This window comes from Pelobates fuscus, chromosome 5, assembly GCF_036172605.1.
Source record: "Pelobates fuscus isolate aPelFus1 chromosome 5, aPelFus1.pri, whole genome shotgun sequence".
Lineage (NCBI taxonomy): Eukaryota > Metazoa > Chordata > Amphibia > Anura > Pelobatidae > Pelobates > Pelobates fuscus.
Genome location: NC_086321.1, coordinates 58,755,981 through 58,774,164, shown reverse-complemented (window position 1 = coordinate 58,774,164; position 18,184 = coordinate 58,755,981). Strand labels below are relative to the sequence as shown.

Here is an 18,184-nt window from a genome sequence, read left to right as displayed (position 1 = left end):
CCTAGTCTTGATTTCTGATGTATCCTCCATTGCTACATCACCTGTCTGCTCCCTTACCTGCCCACCCCCGCTTATTCCTCCCACCGATCCCTCCCCTTCATCTACAGTCCCCCACTTTCCCCTACTGCCCCTCCCTCTACTCCACCTTCTCCTCCTCCTACTCCTTCTTCCTGCTCTTACTCCTCCCTCCTCTTCCTACTCCTCCCTCTACTCCACTTTCTCCTCCTACTCCTTCCTCTACTCCACCTTCTCCTCCTCCTACTCCTTCTTCCTGCTCTTACTCCTCCCTCCTCTTCCTACTCCTCCCTCTACTCCACTTTCTCCTCCTACTCCTTCCTCTACTCCACCTTCTCCTCCTCCTACTCCTTCTTCCTGCTCTTACTCCTCCCTCCTCTTCCTACTCCTCCCTCTACTCCACTTTCTCCTCCTACTCCTTCCTCTACTCCACCTTCTCCTCCTCCTACTCCTTCTTCCTGCTCTTACTCCTCCCTCCTCTTCCTACTCCTCCCTCTACTCCACTTTCTCCTCCTACTCCTCCTCCTACTCCACCTTCTCCTCCTCCTACTCCTTCTTCCTGCTCTTACTCCTCCCTCCTCTTCCTACTCCTCCCTCTACTCCACTTTCTCCTCCTACTCCTTCCTCTACTCCACCTTCTCCTCTTTCCTCCTCCTTCTCCTCTACCCCCCCACCCCTTCCTCCTGCTCTTACTCCTCCCTCCTCTTCCTACTCCTCCCTCTATTTCTCCTTCTCCTCCTCCTACTCCTCCCTCTACTCCACTTTCTCCTTCTACTCCACCTTCTCCTCTCTCCTCCTACTTCTCCTCTATTCCTCCTTCTCCTCCTCCTACTCCTCCCTCTACTCCGCCTTCTCCTCCTCCTACTCCACCTTCTTCCCTCTCACTCTATCCACTACTCATTCTTCCATCTCCCCACTACCATATCTATACCCTTTATATGCTTCCTCCCTTCTTATTCCTTACCAATTTCCTCCGCTCATAGACAACTCTGCCTCTACCTGACAACATTATATTTTGAAGAAAGGTTGCTCTGGCCACTCTTCCGCCACACTAACGAAAAATTAAAATTATTCAGACATGAAAGAACTGTTTTGGGCACTCTCAAGGAAATAGTGCGGTCCTGACCCAGATTCCCATGGAAGTAAGACACCTGTAAGGGAGGTGGCTGTCCCTCATGTTTTTTCTTCACTAAGCCCCCAGAAATCTCATGAAAGGAACACATGAAACACTAACAATCAATTTGCAACTCTCTACAGAGGGGGGTCAGCAAGAGAACTGTAAATAGAAAGACAAATACCCCCCAATCTCACACAGAAATAGGTGAGGAAACCTCTTCTACTGCTCCTCATGGTTGCTTTGAACAGATGAAAGAAGAAACAAGACACCTTTCAACAGAGCATGCAGTAGCTTTACCAGATCCTGACTCCACTCTGTTTGCGGATAATGAGGAAAGGTACCATACTGGATTTGCTGTTGCTACAGAAGATCAGGTACGTCAAGCACCTTCACTTTCCTCACTCACATCTGCTCAAGACGCTGAATTGACAGCCTTCTCAGTGGCATACAAAATGCCTGAAGGAAGACATGCCAATACCTACACTGACTCAAGATATGCCCTGGGTGCAGCACATTATTTTGGATCAATCTGGAAGATAAGAAGCACCACTAAGCTGACTAAAAGCTGCCAACCAAGCCACAAGTGCACCAAGGGAAGTGGACAGAATGGTGTCCGCTAAAGAAACTTCTATACTCACCATGTAGATCCTACCTACAGATCTCAAGCTTCTGAAAGAATGACAAGCAGCTACTGACCCTGAAGAAATACAAAGCTGGAAAAACAGAAAGGGGCAACCCTTGAAGACGGACTGTACTCCAACGCTCTCAAGCTCTGTTTACCCAAAAACATGTACTGGGCAGTGAGCCCATGGAACTTTATACCTATCCAAGACCCTCATGAACTCTTTGATCTCTAAATACTCCTAAGCACCTAGCTAACTCTCAATATCCCTTTCAAGAATCCAGGTGACAAAGAGCTACTGGGTCAAATATGCACTAGTTATAATAGACATTTTGTCAGGATGGCCAGAAGCCTAGCCGGTCATCAATGTGACAACCAAGACCATATACCCAATAGTGCATTGTGAAAGTTACAGAGATCACTCAGTGGATTCATTGTTCCAGATTCAAGACTCTCTCTCTCTCTGCAACATGAGAAGTAACATTTGTTGATTTTAACACACTTTTGACTCTAAAGAAAAAAAAGATACCAACAAGTAAGTGTTTGATGGCCATAATAATGCCTGACCACCTGCCATCGATGGAAAGCCGAGGACCCCAAAAGGAGACCTCGTGAAGCTAAAGAGATCCAAACGCCAAGCTCCCTCAGGATTATTTGCCCATCCTGAGTCTGTGGTGATATTAATATTGACTAAATGATCCGAGTCCACCTACGCTGATGTAGCGTGGGACAGGTTTAATACTACAATGCATAAGCAAATGCGCCCTAGCCAAGGTTATTATGTCCATACACATAATACATGACAAGGTACTCTTGACACACCACATTCATGCTTCAGAACATAAAGAGGAGCACCCCTCTAAAGGGAAAGTTTGACACATATATATATATATATATATTGATGCCATAGGTGTGCCAAGGGGGGTACCAGATGATTTTGCAGTAAAAGGAAAGTTTGAGTCCATTTTCCCAACCGTCACTGCTAATAATAATAATATTTTGATTTGCATTTATTATATCTATTGTAACCAACAACGTTTACCTGTCACCATGACTTGTTGTGCCTATATTCCAGATAACACAGGTCCATATGGTAATGTAAGCTTGTCTATTTATGATGTCCCTCCGAAGAACTAAGAAGACTTTAAGAACCGTTACTTCATAGGGTTTTGTGCCTTTGGGCTAACCTGTCCTCTGAAACTAACCAATAAAGTTTTTATCTCTTAGAATTTAACATTTCATAGGGGGGACTGATGTAGAATTATTAAAAAGTCTTTATTGTACTTGTATTGAATTATTGCACTAACTCCATTTTAACCTGATGCTGTGACAAATCCTCCATTTTGTCCTCATAACCTGACCTCTCCATATGAAAACTACATTACATGACAGAATTGCTCAGCACATCTAACACAATAGACAAAGACTGTATTTTTCCATAAAGATATGACTAACCCAGGAACTGCTGAAATTTCCCCTAACTCGCAACATAGTATAAATTGAAGGCCATGAGAACACTGTAGTAATGAAATGTTCTATTCATAAGAGACCTTGCACCTGACCACGAGATCTGACATCACCGACCGTGTAAAATGACGCTCAAGACCCCCTTGTCCCCACCCGTGTCCAAAATAATACCACCTCTTGGTGGGTGGACACGAAGCTAACCACTTAGTTTTTGATCCAATTAATAATATTGATGGGTGGACACTGATATAGTCACATAACATTTAATCCAATTAATGATGTTTATTTGTTATTATCTGATATTCAATGATGATGTCATTTTGCCTTTAAAAAGATCTGCATAACTGTTTTCCAGCCAGATTGCATTAAATTTTTCTGAAGTGCTTTTAACCTGAACTCCATGTGTCAGTGTGAGCTTACTTCTGCGTATACGCAATTTAATCATCTCAGATTTGGACAGGAACAGATAGACATTTAAACATATTTGTTTATTTCTAAATTAATCTACATCAATTGTACCTGATGTTTGGTGAAGTGTGTGCCAAGGTCTATTTCCAAAGTAGTGGAGGTGCGTGTGTGTTTTCTTTAGCGGCCAGTTATGACTGTAATGGAAATTGCTTGCTGGTAGGGTCTTGAATGGAAGCTTTTTAAGTGACTTTCTTGGTGAGCTTGGGAAGTTTAGAGAAGAGTGCTGTGACTTTAAATTTAGAAGTTCATCAAAAATAGTTCAGCAGTATAGAAACATAACCAAATATAAGGGATCATAGTTGTAATATTGTAAGGCTAGAGAAAAAAAGAGGAACATGGAGAATAAAAAGCTGTTTAAAAAGTATTTCACGGATATATCCATGGCAGCACTACATATGGATATAGCTCCTCCCACTTCCAAATTGGACAGGAACACCTCCTAAATAAAGCTATAAAAGAGAGACACCTTCCCCTACCCGTCAGTCTTTTTTTCCTGTCCATTCCCATCTAGAAATAGGATGCTTTGCACCTCCTTTTTTCTTTTGTGACTTACTTGGGTCTTCTGAACCCCGATCCAATATTTCTTAATACTCTGTATTACCCCCTTTAGCATCAATGACAACATGCAGTCTTTTGTAATAGTTGTCTAGGAGGTCCCTAATTCTTGCAGGTGATATAGCTAACCACTTCTCTTGGCAAAATGCCAACCAGAGTGGCTCAATTATATCAAGGTCAGGAGACTGTGATGGCCACTCCAGAACCTCTGCATGTTTCTGCTGTAACCACTGAAGGGTCAACCTGGCCTTTTGTCATGCTGGAAAGTCCAAGACCATCCCATGTGCAGCCTTTGTGCAGAAGAATGCAAATTGTCTGCCAGTATTTTCTGGAGGGGCCTGCTTGCCCGCCTCCTGCCCTGTGACTATGGCCCCTGGGATGTATTGCCCTTTAAAAGCGTTATTTGGGCATATTGGATATTATTACACTGCTTCTGCCCCTTTAACTACTATGGGAAAGGATTTGTACTTTTGAAATGGCGCTTCGGATGCAGCCGAAGTGCCGAAGTAGTCGCCATCAAACATACATACGAACACATACGAACATACGAACAAGTGGCGGCGGCCATTTTAATTCAGTTGAACGCATTCAGCTGTGTTTAGTCATCGAGTTCATGGAACTCAGATCGGACACTTAACGGCATGAACACCGCTGAACTTTACCTTCTCTGAACTTCAACTCTTCGACTAGAGTCGAACGCTGTTCGACAATTCGAACGGCACATTGACATTTGCACGAACAGTTGCCGTTCGTCTATTTGAACTACATTTAACATGGGAAATAGACCGGCCGCACATCCAAATTCCCTGGAACTGTTTTGGGCATTAAAATGTGCGTGCGGTCGGTCAAATAGGACTTCCAACTATTTCCCGAACCACTTAACCGATTCACATGATTTTTGAGTATATTGGTTCCCTAATTATGCTGGTTCAGAAAATTTATGTGAATGTGATGTATAATTTTGGAGTTATAGAAATTGTTTAAAAAGTGTATTTTTCGCTTGGAGATAATTGAGCTGATACAGTAATGAGTAGGAGTGTTTAACCGTGTGTCTGTAAATGATTGGTTGTTGAGTTTGTGTTTTCAGTGCCCAACAAGGCCCACGTGGGAGGCAACCTTGTGGGGAAATGTGTATATAAGAAGCAATAAAGGCTCAGTGCATTCTGTTCCTGCTTAACCCTCAATCTAGAGTCTTGTCTCTTATTGGGGGAATTGCTATATCACTACAATGGATTGCTATGCTCTGCATACTCCCTTGGATAATCACTACTTAGCTCTTTTAAGAGCTTGTTCCTGCTTCGCTCTCTTGGAGGACAGTTCACCCACTGGAAGCCTTGTCGTGGGTCCAGGGTGGGTAGGAGACGGTGAGACCCCAACCAAGCTGTGGCGGTTATGGTGTCTGGTGGAGTGCTTGGAGCCCTCGGGAAGCACTAGGAGAATCCATCAACGGAGGTACCCAGTCGGGGTGCCAGGTGATCCGTTACAGTGGGAAATTAACCTTGAATTGTCATTTTAACCTGTGTGTGTCACATTGTGTGTCTGTAACAAGGCCAAACATTCAAAGGTATGTAAACTTTTGATCAGGACCATTTGGGTGATTTCTGTTATCATTATGATTTAAAAAAGGAGCAAAACAACTATGTGATAATAAATGGTTTCATATAATCAGTATCCCCAATTTCTGCCAGGGTATGCAAACTTTTGAGCACAACTGTGTATGTACATCTGTATATGTACATCTGTGTGTTCATATTTGTACATGTGTACAAATACACTCGTGCATTCAAACGCTTACACTACACACAAGTACAGTCCTGCAATCAAATGCCATCAGTATTCACAAATACAACCCTTTGTGTCACAGAAAAAGTTACATGTATTCAAAAATAATGATTAGGGAGCAACAGAAACAAAAGATTTTAAAAAAAATTCATATTTAATCAAATGTGCCAAATAATATTCACCAAAAATTAGCTCTAAAAGTGTTGGCAACATTTTGATAAATCCCACCCAAAGTGTCTCTAGAAATGTTTTCAAAATGTTGCCAACTATGAGAATACTTTCATCAGTTATGATGTCATCGCAATGGTAATACTCAGATTCCATTAAACATGGTCTGGAAGCAGTAAAGAAGGTTATTCACTGAAGTGAGATTTCAAAGTGAATTTCACATTTAAGGTCAAAATAGCCAAACTCTCTAACAAAATTCTCAAAGTCCGCAATGCTTCCAGTTTGGCTACTATGGCCTCAAATTTGAAATTTACCCTGAATCTTCACTTTAGTAAATAACCCTGTATATGTCCCACCAGGTGTTCCAAATTGTCTCTAAACTGAGCCAAGTGTACGATAACAGGCATCGGAGTAGAGTATACAGGAATACACTTGCCCTGAGCCAACTTTCACCAGCATGCTAGGCATATAAATTGGTGTGGATATGGTGCAGGCTGGGTGTGATTAACATATGGGCTCATGGAGTTTAAGCTCTAGGTCAATGCTTATTGAATAGACCCATTGATTTAAAATAAATACAATCATTATTTCTTTTGTATGGCTTTTCACATGCTCTTTCTTTGTGCAGAGGTAATTAAGTATGGGATCCTAGAAACAAAACTTGTGTTGACTGGCTGACTATAAATTAGTAAACTTAAAGCTGACGTTGCGCATTGTGAAAATGCTCTTGCTGCAGTGTGGCAAGTCCCCTTAATTCTACACTCACATCCACATGTTTCTCTGTCCCAGGCTGCATACTGAGAGCTTCTGTCTTCTAGTAAGACATGACGAACGGACAAGAAAGTGCAGACAGGCACGGTCCCTAGAAAGCGTAGAGCGAGCACATTATTAGATGTGTTGGTGCCAAGCTCAGGGTGCATTCACGCCAGGTTAACCAATTTGAGCAGACATGCCCTCTTTCGCATTACAGGCCACTTCTTTTACCCCACTCCCCAACATCCCACTTCACAGAATGCCGATGTTGGGGGTTATGGGTTTGCCTGAGAGATAAAGCAAGAGATGAGCATAGGGTATTCTTATAAATGCATCCTATAAGTTTCCGTCCGGCACCACTGCCACCACCAAATACATGACACTTAGCAGGTATAACTGTCTTAGTGCTTTCTGTTAATAGGATTCTGTAATTAGCCCAATTATAACAGTCAGCACCAGGTCCAATGGATTCTTAACCCTGGCCCGGGTGCAGGTACAATGGAGAGGGTTTATGATTGATACATTATGGAATTAGTATTGGGGAGGTACACAGTGTGTCCAGACACACCTAATGGAAAGCGGGTTGATCTCTTTGGAGCCTTCCCTGCACATTGGAATAATGTTAGATGTCCATATCGTGGTTATTACAGCCATCATGTTGTAATTCAGGGGTCCTCAAACTCCGGCCCCCCAGATGTTGCTGGACTACAACTCCCATGATTCTTTGAATTACATAGATAGCCAGAGAATCATGGGAGTTGTAGTTCAGCAACATCTGGGGGGCCGGAGTTTGAGGACCCCTGTTGTAATTCGTGTTGCAGTTCAGTAGAATTAGCGGAATTCTATGTTAGAATGTGGACAGCCCTGTGACCTGAGAGAACCCTGCATGATTCCACTAGTCCTGCCCCTTCTGCCACATCTCCCGCAATCCCCGCCTTTCTTTCACAGTGCTTAGGTCATCACGGCTGGCCCCGCCCATTCACTAGCACACTTCCTCTGTCTCTTCCCAGTCTGCCTGTTGTCATCGGGTCGCCTCATCACCGGCCAATCACAGGAGCGTCCCGAGCTTCCGTGATGATGTCAGTCGGCCAATCTGCTTGCGGCTTGGTTTTCTAGGCCGGGGGAAGGAAGGGGCGGGGCCTGCTGAGAGTGTGTGTGTGAGAGAGAAACAAAGAGAATCCGGTGCGGGCGGGCTCCTTGCGGTGAATCCCTGGGGCAGGATGGAGCAGTGCGGGCGGGCGGCGCTCAGCTAGGTGCAGGTGGGTCGGGCGGGCAGGAGGGGGCGATGCGGTCTGGCTCCCCGCTATTGAACCCCTGCAGCTGATCCCCGCGAGCACTGCACCATGCCGGGCGGAGGCCCCTGGGGGCCCCCTGCTCATCCCGACCTGCTGTTACTGGAGCCCGAGGAGATCCGGCTGAGGCTGGCCGCGCTGGGCCTGGAGAGCCCGGGGGAGGGCGATGTCCCGGCGGAGGAGGAAGACGGGCCCGGGGAGGAGCTGTACCCAGGAGGGGCCCCCGGGGAGCTGCTGGCCGGAGCGATGGACCCTGGAGATCTGCTGGCAGCCGGGGCACCTGGGGACCTGATTGGTGGAGGCGGGGACCTGATGGCGACCGGGGGCCCGGGGATGCTGCTCCTCGGTTCCGGGTACCCGCTGGGCGCGGAGCAGGCCGCCCTTAACATGCGGAGGAAGAGCGTGAACACCAACGAGCTGGTCCCGGTACCCAGCTCGGAGCATGTGGCAGAGATCGTGGGCAGACAGGGTGAGTGTACACTCAGGGGAGTAGTGCTTACAGCGAGTGTGCACTTCTGGCAATGACGAGATACGTGTGAGGGGTGCAGAGATGGCCATAAGCAGAGTGAGTGCATGGTTAGGTGAGTGAGCTCTCAGCACCCTCTGAGACTGGTGGGGGTATTCTGAATGAGTGCGCCCTTAGAGACTGGTCGGAGTGTCCAGGTTGAGTGCGCCCTTAGAGACTGGTCGGAGTGTCCAGGTTGAGTGCGCCCTTAGAGACTGGTCGGAGTGTCCAGGTTGAGTGCGCCCTTAGAGACTGGTCGGAGTGTCCAGGTTGAGTGCGCCCTTAGAGACTGGTCGGAGTGTCCAGGTTGAGTGCGCTCTTAGAGACTGGTCGGAGTGTCCAGGTTGAGTGCGCCCTTAGAGACTGGTCGGAGTGTCCAGGTTGAGTGCGCCCTTAGAGACTGGTCGGAGTGTCCAGGTTGAGTGCGCCCTTAGAGACTGGTCGGAGTGTCCAGGTTGAGTGCGTACTTTGTGACTGGTCGGAGTGTCCGGGTTGAGTGCGTACTTTGTGACTGGTGGGAGTGTCCGGGTTGAGTGCGTACTTTGAGGCTGGTGGGAGTGTCCGGGTTGAGTGCGCCCTTTGAGGCTGGTGGGAGTGTCCGGGTTGAGTGCGCCCTTTGAGGCTGGTGGGAGTGTCCGGGTTGAGTGCGCCCTTTGAGGCTGGTGGGAGTGTCCGGGTTGAGTGCGCCCTTTGAGGCTGGTGGGAGTGTCCGGGTTGAGTGCGCCCTTTGAGGCTGGTGGGAGTGTCCGGGTTGAGTGCGCCCTTTGAGGCTGGTGGGAGTGTCCGGGTTGAGTGCGCCCTTTGAGACTGGTGAGAGTATCCGGGTTGAGTGCGCCCTTTGAGACTGGTGAGAGTATCCGGGTTGAGTGCGCCCTTTGAGACTGGTGAGAGTATACGGGTTGAGTGCGCCCTTTGAGACTGGTGAGAGTATCCCGGTTGAGTGCGCCCTTTGAGACTGAGTGTCAGGGTTGAATGCGCCCTTTAACATTAGATCACTCCACACCACTAAAGCATTCAAAGCAAATCTCAAATACTAATACCAAGTTGTGAAAATAACCTTAAACCACTTATGTTTTCAGATTTGCTATTTTTAACTAAAATTTTAAATTCTTGACACTTCACACTTTAGTAAATTATCCTGTCAGTATGCAATGAGAGGTATCTCTTGATTTACAGGCAGTCTCCAAGAAAACGTAGGAAAGGAGTATCTGTTGAATATACATTACATTGGAGTCAAATTACAAAAAACAGGACATGCCATCAGTAGCGAGTGACAGAGTGTAGGTATGGATTTCATTGATCGAGCCACGGCTCAATTATAAGTTATAAACGGTACCGAACCATATATAGATTTAGTAAACCAGGACAAGCTGATGCGGCATAATTAAGACCATTTTGCATATCACAGGACAGTCTGTGTTTCTATTTATTTCGCTGTCATGCACACACATCATTGGTAAGTATTTTGTAAACCTGATTTATACTGCTGCAGAGAGAGTGAATTTCTATTTGGCTATAACTGCCCCTTTTTTATCTAGGTTTACCGTGTGTTTTTGAATTTACAGGGTCAAAGGTATGCAATTCAGTGCTCAAATAGAATTTCGATCTTGGTGCAATTCTCCTTTGGGGCAGTTTAGCGGGCTACCTGCCAGTTGAAATATAGCCCCAGTAAATTAATACATTTCTAAAGTCAGACACCCTGGGTATTGTAGATTGGGTATTTTTACTTTTTCTTTGGGGCTATTTTACCCTAATTCTTACGAAAATATCTAGTAATATTTTTTTCCTGTGTTTGCTTGTTCATTGAATTTTATCTGTTTTTACATTGAGCACAGACAGTATGCCAGAGCACCAAACCTTTGTTCAGCTACACTCCCTGTTTGTCATTTGGCTAGTGACTTTCCACCTATGGTGTAGGTATAATATTGCTTACAGTGGCAAGTAATCCTTAAGGCCTGCCTAGTGGCATAGGACTACAAAATGTAAACCCTGCCCTGTGTACATTGTAGCCAAAACTAGTGAGAGCTAAGATGTAGTGGGGTTGTGGTAGTCCTGCAAGCACACAGGGTACATTAGTAATGGTTTAAAAACATAACTTTCACATGGTTGGAGTTTAAGGTCTTGTGTTGCCAGAGAAAGTTGTTTGGTTCGCACAAAAAGGGTTTAAGGCTGGCGTATCTACCAAATAGTATCTTTTGAAGTGGTCAGCATTAATCGGATACAATACCTTTTGGCTATTTTGGGAAATAGGTGGTCTATATTTATTTATGAGTACACACTGGCACTTTATTCTGTTTTCTTTATCTTGTTCCCACTTAAGTGATATGATCTCACTAAATGATATGTGGTACATATACGCTATTGTACATTGTTGGTGCTTTAAAAAAAAAAAAAAAGTGTTTCTAGAGTATTATTGAGTTATCTGGGATTGATTCAATGAAACTATCCGAGAACTTGAAAAAGGAAATCTGACAGACCTACAGATGGCCTGAGGCTAGTTATAGCCCGGATATAGAAATTAAGCAGGGCCTGAAAAGCTGAATATATAGGACAAAGAGAGGCTGTTGGAAGTGCTGGAACAGACATTGAAGTGAGAGTCCAAGATTCACTACTGGGTAATGTTGTAAATGTATAGATTTTGGGGATTTTTTTGAAAATAATTATTGCTCCTAATGAAGACTTGGTTAGGACTCCTTAATAACCTAAGGTGCAGCAGTATTTGTGGCTGCATAACATAACTGTATTATACATTTTTTATAAGGTGTCGGCAAATTTCGCAGAGCTGCATTATAGAAACAGTCAATAACGAGTGTAGAAACTAGGCGATCCAGAGGTGTTTTTTCAGTATCCTATTCCAAAATGCAATTTCTTATTTAACTAGTGTAGAGGTGTATAGCTCTGTCAAAGCTAAATAACCAGGAATTCCATGCAGATATAAGCCATTTAGGGACCATATTGTGTGTGTGATGTCCCGCAGGACCAGATAACATAACATAACATTCTATTAATAAATACATATCTTTACAGAAGGCGTTGCTTTATTAATATATACATTAAAAAAACATGTCTCGGTGCTGAGCAATGTGTTTAAAGTGGTCTAGGTTAGAATGTATTTTTATATATAATTTGCAAGCTTGGACTTGCACCAGAGATTTTAAAAGGAACACTACAGCACCACTGCTGCCCCCCCCCCCCCCCCCTTGCACTATGAACAGTGGAGAGCCAGAACCTCTCTGTCTAAGCGAAGTCCTGGTTTGAGTGTTCCGTTTCAGAAAGGGCTAGTTTAACTCAAAGAATATAATACTGAACACTTGTCATACAATCTATAGAACCTATGCATAAAGAAAAGGATAGATTTTTTATTTTTTTTTAAGTACCGTATATACTAGAGTATAAGCCGAGTTGTTCAGCACATTTTTTGTGCTGAAAAACCCCAACTCGGCTTATACTCGAGTCAGTGTCTGTATTATGGCAATTTACATTGCCATAATACAGACAATGGGGCTGTGGGGGCTCCAGTGCGTTTACTTACCTCTCCTGCAGCTCCCTTCTCCTCTGCGCCGGTCCGTTCAGCACCTCTGTCAGCTCCCAGTGTAAGTCTTGCGAGAGCCGCGGGGTCATAGTGCGGCTCTCGCGAGAGTTACATTGTGAGCTGACAGGGGAGCTGACCGGACGAGCGCGGAGGAGGAGGGAGCTGCAGGAGAGGTAAGTAACAGCTCTGCCAGCCCCCCACTGGACCACCAAGGAAGGAGAGCCCCCCTCCCTGCCATGTATCAAGCAGGGAGGGGGGACGAAAAAAATAAATATTAATAAAATAATATTTATAAAATAAAAATAATAATTTAAAAATAAATAATAGAACAAAAAAATGATTAAAATAACAAATAATCAAAATAACAAATAATCAAAATGCCCACCCCCCACCAACACATACACGCACTCACACACACACACACGCACTCACACATGCACTCACACACACGCACTCACACACACTGCATTCATACACACACTGCCCTCATACGCACACACTGCCCTCATACGCACACCGTGCCGGCAGACCTGTACTGTGCTGGAAATAAGGTGAGTTTTTTTTTTTTTTTTACTTTTTTATAGGGGTATAAAAGGGGGGGGGGGGGGGCAAGCCACCAAAATGGTGGGTTAAACACTATAGGGTCAGGAATACAGGTTTGTTTTCCTGACCCTATAGTGTTCCTTTAAGATACTGATGTCAGTCAGACTAAAGTACTTACTTCATCTCTATAAATATACAGGTAATTTAGATAGGCTACTTCCTTACTCAATCAACTTTAACATGCATTTAATGTCAGCAAAATTCACCTTGCTACTGATAAATGATATTTCTCAAATAATTTAGTTTTATGATATCTGGACTTTGAGTGTCTTGTGATGTTTAGCCTTTTATCTAACTAGTAAACATGTGATGTGTACTGTGCTGTATATTTATTTTTAAACATGACAGTTTTCTAAACTTCTGTGGATATATTAAAAATATGGTGTATTATTAAAGTAGCCTTTTTTCTTTTTCTTCTACCAAACTATTACACTGCACACATTAAGGGAGGAACCAAATAAGGACAAATGCTCTTTTGAAATGAGACGCATTTGTGACCAAGAACTTCTTGGCACATTTGACATGCGTTTATTATACCACATTTTCACAATTTCTGTTTAACTGCACCCATGCACGCAACATTAAATATGAATACAAAATTAAAAATCAAAACGTTTGTTTTTTTTCCCCCCACCTGTTGTGCATTTAATAATGTCTACTCAACAATTGCAACTAAAGAAAAATAATTCAAAATGCCTCATATCTAGGATTTCAATGATTTTTTTTAAGAAGTAATAAAAAATTGCTAGGTGTGAATTTTAGTTTTAAATTAAACCTTCACAAATTTGGCATGCTGAGATTATAACTTTTTATTGGTAGTCACAGAGTCCAAAACTGCCACAGATAAAGATATATATTTGTAGACAGTAGACCCCCCTAGGCTATTTACCGTAGAGCATTGTAACAGTTTTTGTTAAAAGTCCTGGTCATATTTCACACCTTTTACTTTCATGGGGAGTATCCTAAATCACTACAGTAAAGACCCTATATTTGTATGCTGATGATACCCCAGATGTATAACTTTGCCAGTAGTGTATTTAGGGTCAAATAACAGATATTACCTAGCTTGGACATTCCTTACTTACTAGGGATGCAGTTTGGTAAAGTGTGTTTTACTGAGCAGCATCAAACATTGGTGCTATTTCTAAGCCTACCCATGTCCTACATCAGATGGATTTCCCAGTACAGAGCGCTCTTTACTGTAATATTGCAGTTTGAGATGGAGAACAGGCTCTTCTGCTGCAGCACCTGCTTGCTGTCCCTACTACGCAGTGCTAACGAAGATTCAGAGGCTTCTCATTTAGAATGAAAATATCCATAATTAAATGAATGCATGTTTTCAATGGGAGTATATCTACTCAAGGGTGATTTTATTTATTTTATTTGGGGAGGGGGTGCAGTTTAATGTCCCTTTAATGCTAAATGAGTGAAGCCCGTATCCTCTGCTGCATGAGTTAATGAGATCAATTTAAGTAGTCATCAGCAGTTGTGATTGGCTAAGAGTATCAGTTCACCACTTCACCCTATCAAAGAACTCATTGTCTGTATGATTTGGTATGGCTAGGAAGTGTGCAATTTCTTTCTTCGCCATACTTCCAGTAGGAGCTGAACTGTGGGTGGTCAGTGAGCTTTATTTAGTGTTAAACTGTTCAAAATTAAAGATGCACTACTTTGGGTTTTTAGCACATAAAACCAGTTTCCTAGAACTCCCTGCTAGCTACTCTGCATACCCATATTTATTAATTTTTAATCTTAAATGTTCAAACTACAAAACCTAAACCTATGTGTTTTGTTTTGGATGTGGGGGTACAGTTTATAAAAACATATGTTGTGATAGAAGATAACCAGTTGGCTCATTAAGTCAGCCCTTTATGAAATCTCAGACTGATTTTGTTTTTGTTCTACAGGGTAGCGTTATGCCTATCCCAATCAATCATGAATTCCTTTACCGTGTTAGCATACTACTTCCAGATGTGTCTATAGTCCCTAAATGACTCTTCACTTTAGTTGTTTGCTTATTTATATATAAGCAGCTTTATGCTCACTTGCACATTATTTAGCCGTCCATATTGTGAGTTTTTAACATTGTATCCTGTTTCTTTTCCAATGCAGGTTGCAAGATTAAAGCACTACGGGCCAAAACGAACACTTACATAAAGACACCAGTCCGTGGAGAAGAGCCAATATTTGTAGTCACTGGAAGAAAAGAAGATGTGACGATGGCCAAAAGAGAAATTCTTTCAGCTGCTGAACACTTCTCCATGATACGAGCATCTCGCAACAAAAATGGTCCCTCTGTTGGCACTGGGCAGTGTGCCCCTAACTTACCAGGTCAAACTACCGTTCAAGTCCGGGTTCCTTACAGAGTGGTTGGCCTTGTAGTTGGGCCTAAAGGAGCGACAATTAAACGAATACAACAGCAAACCCACACCTATATAGTAACCCCAAGCCGGGATAAGGAGCCAGTCTTTGAAGTGACAGGGATGCCTGAAAATGTTGATCGAGCTCGTGAAGAAATTGAGATGCATATAGCTATGCGCACTGGCAATTATATTGAGCTGAATGAGGAAAATGATTTCCACTATAATGGTACAGATGTGAGCTTTGAAACTGGAGGCATCGCATCCTCTTGGCTAAGTGCAAACCCACCAGCTCCTGGTCGTAACCGGATGATTTCGAACTACCGAAATGATAGTTCTAGCTCCTTGGGCAGCGGCTCTACAGATTCCTTTATGGGAAGTAATAGATTGGCAGATTTTAGTCCATCAAGTCCTTATAGCACTGGCAATTTTTGGTTTGGAGAAACTATGCCAGCCATGAATTCTGAGGATCTGTCTGATGCATCGGCCTTTGATCCAATACCATCTTCCTCTGAGACCATCTGGGCGCCTTACGATTCAGGAAACACACTCTCTGGCTATGGAAGTGAAGGAACTGCGAAGACTCAACGCAGAGGAAGTATGTCTCCTACCTTCACAGAGGTTGTCGATTACCCTAGAGCAAGAAGTATTAGAAACGACTTTCCCAGCGCAGGCGAAGTTGGGCTTCCTATCTACATCCCAGCATTTTCCAATGGTACAAACAGCTACTCTTCTTCCAGTGGGAGTTCCACATCCAGTTCTCCCCCCGAAACAAGACGGAAGCATGACTGCGTTATCTGCTTTGAAAACGAGGTCACTGCTGCGCTTGTTCCATGTGGTCATAATTTCTTCTGCATGGATTGTGCCAACAAGGTGTGTGAGAAAGAAATACCTTTATGCCCTGTATGTCAGGCCAATGTTAATCAAGCGATCCAAATACATTCTTAAATGTACAGATGTTTAGAAGTACAATATAGCACTCTTCCTCAAATCCTATGTATACACGTTGAAGGCTGGGTTTAAGCTGCAGTTTGTTGATGATTATCACTGCTGCTGGCACCTGACTAAATTTAACTGCATGTCCAGTTTCACTAGGTGGAGATCAGCTGATTAGCATTTAGAACGGTAAACGTGAGATCATTATACAGTAAATTGATTTACAGAGCTAGTTTACATAGTGCAGCATTATGTTTACAGAAATTTCAGTTTTTAAGATGCATCACTGCCTTTTTGTTTATGTTCTTCTACGTATGAAAAACTAGAAGAGGCAGATATTTCTATCATACTACTAATCCTCCAGTGTTTGTAAGCGATTTCTTATCGCCTGCATGTGCTGAAGATCCTCATAGCTTGTAGATAAACACTACCAGAGGGGAATCTTGGGAGATATCAAGTGGAATTAATCACTTGTGTCTGCTCAGGAACATCAACCCGCTGTTTTTATGAATTGCCTGGATTTCTTTAGGGCCTTAAAATGTGCAAACTGGCTAATATAGAATGTTACATTCCACTTATTAGTCTGATCATGTAATTAACCTTTAGTTTTACAGGAAAGTTAATGTAAATGTGAATAATTTTTACAAGCCACCCGTGACTTGAACTTTTAGTCTAAGCAGAAAAGGGAAAGGCTAGTGTAACTATGCTCTCACCAAAACCGATTTCAAGTAGTGATTATAGTCCTTAACGAGTCAAGTCTATTGTAGTTTAAAAAAAAAAAAAATAGATTTTTAATCGCAGGGAAAGAAGTTTTCTATTTTATTTTCTCCCTTTTTTTGCATTTCAACCTGTGGATATACTTCTCTTAAGTCTTTCTCAGTCTGTTTTTAAACACTTGCATCAATATGCAGAAATTAAAAGAAGAAAAAAATGTTTTAAAAAAAAAAATAAATAATAAATCTCAGTATGGATTTTCTATAAATATTTTTGAAACCGTTTTTTTCTCAAGGTAAAAGTTTAATTTTTTTTTCACAATAACACAAAATTGAAGTTGTCCAGTCTGTGTACTGACTAGTAAATATATAAATCTTTATTTTTTATTTCACTTGAAGTTACATTTCTTACAAAAGTTTACAAAATATTGTTTATTTTAGATTTATTATTTTTTTTTTCGGTATAAAATTGCCTTGATGGCATAATATGTATTGCAAAACCTTTAAATGCAAACTGCTTATAGAATAGTTATGTCAGTATTGAAACTTAAAACGGTAGCTGCAGTCTTAGCAAGTATGCACGAATGTTCGCCAGCATGTATTTTATTATATTACATAGTACACGGTAACTAACAAAAGCCAAGGAATTAACCTATATATTAGATGCGTGTACCATTTATATAAACTACAGATGTTAGAATGACAAACTATCAATATAGTTTAGTATTTGCTAATTTTATTATTACACTTTTGTTATGTATATGTAGGGAGGTTATATAGGGATTATAAATTCAGTTTGAGTAAAGGTTAAAAAAAAAAATCATATATTTTATGATAAAGGGCCTTTAACTTATTATGGCCAAAGCACTGATATTATATATTTGCTGTAAAGAGAATTATAAGAGTTTTATTTTTTGGATATTAAAAGTTAATAAAGACTTGTTTCCATTAACTTATATTTGAGATATTTATTGAGTCTGTCTGCTAGATTCTGTGTTTTGTTACTTGTTAATTTCTATATCTGAAATTTTATTCTGTCCATAAAAGCATTAAAGTTCTAAAAAAAAAAAATTAAATTCTGGCATAGAATATTTTAATTTAAGCTGTCCCTGTCCTCCTTTAAGACTTGTGGGTTACAAGGTGACATTCACTCAGGTTTGCAGTTGTGTGTTGATGTAACTAACAGCAAATGTATACATTAAAACATATATCTGTTTAAGAATGCAAAGTTCACCGTCAGACACATTGTTCCTATGCCAAATGCTACCTTCCTTGATTTAGAATACTTAATATTAC

General features: G+C 42.2%; 1 protein-coding gene across 1 annotated transcript; it reads left to right on the top strand.

Moving 5' to 3' along the window:
• Positions 1–8,103: 8,103 nt before the first annotated feature.
• Positions 8,104–17,798, top strand: MEX3C (mex-3 RNA binding family member C). Its single transcript, XM_063453896.1, has 2 exons — positions 8,104–8,708; positions 14,992–17,798. Exons 1-2 carry the CDS (start codon positions 8,291–8,293, stop codon positions 16,185–16,187), a joined length of 1,614 nt encoding a protein of 537 aa, XP_063309966.1. The 5' UTR covers positions 8,104–8,290; the 3' UTR covers positions 16,188–17,798.
• Positions 17,799–18,184: the final 386 nt, after the last annotated feature.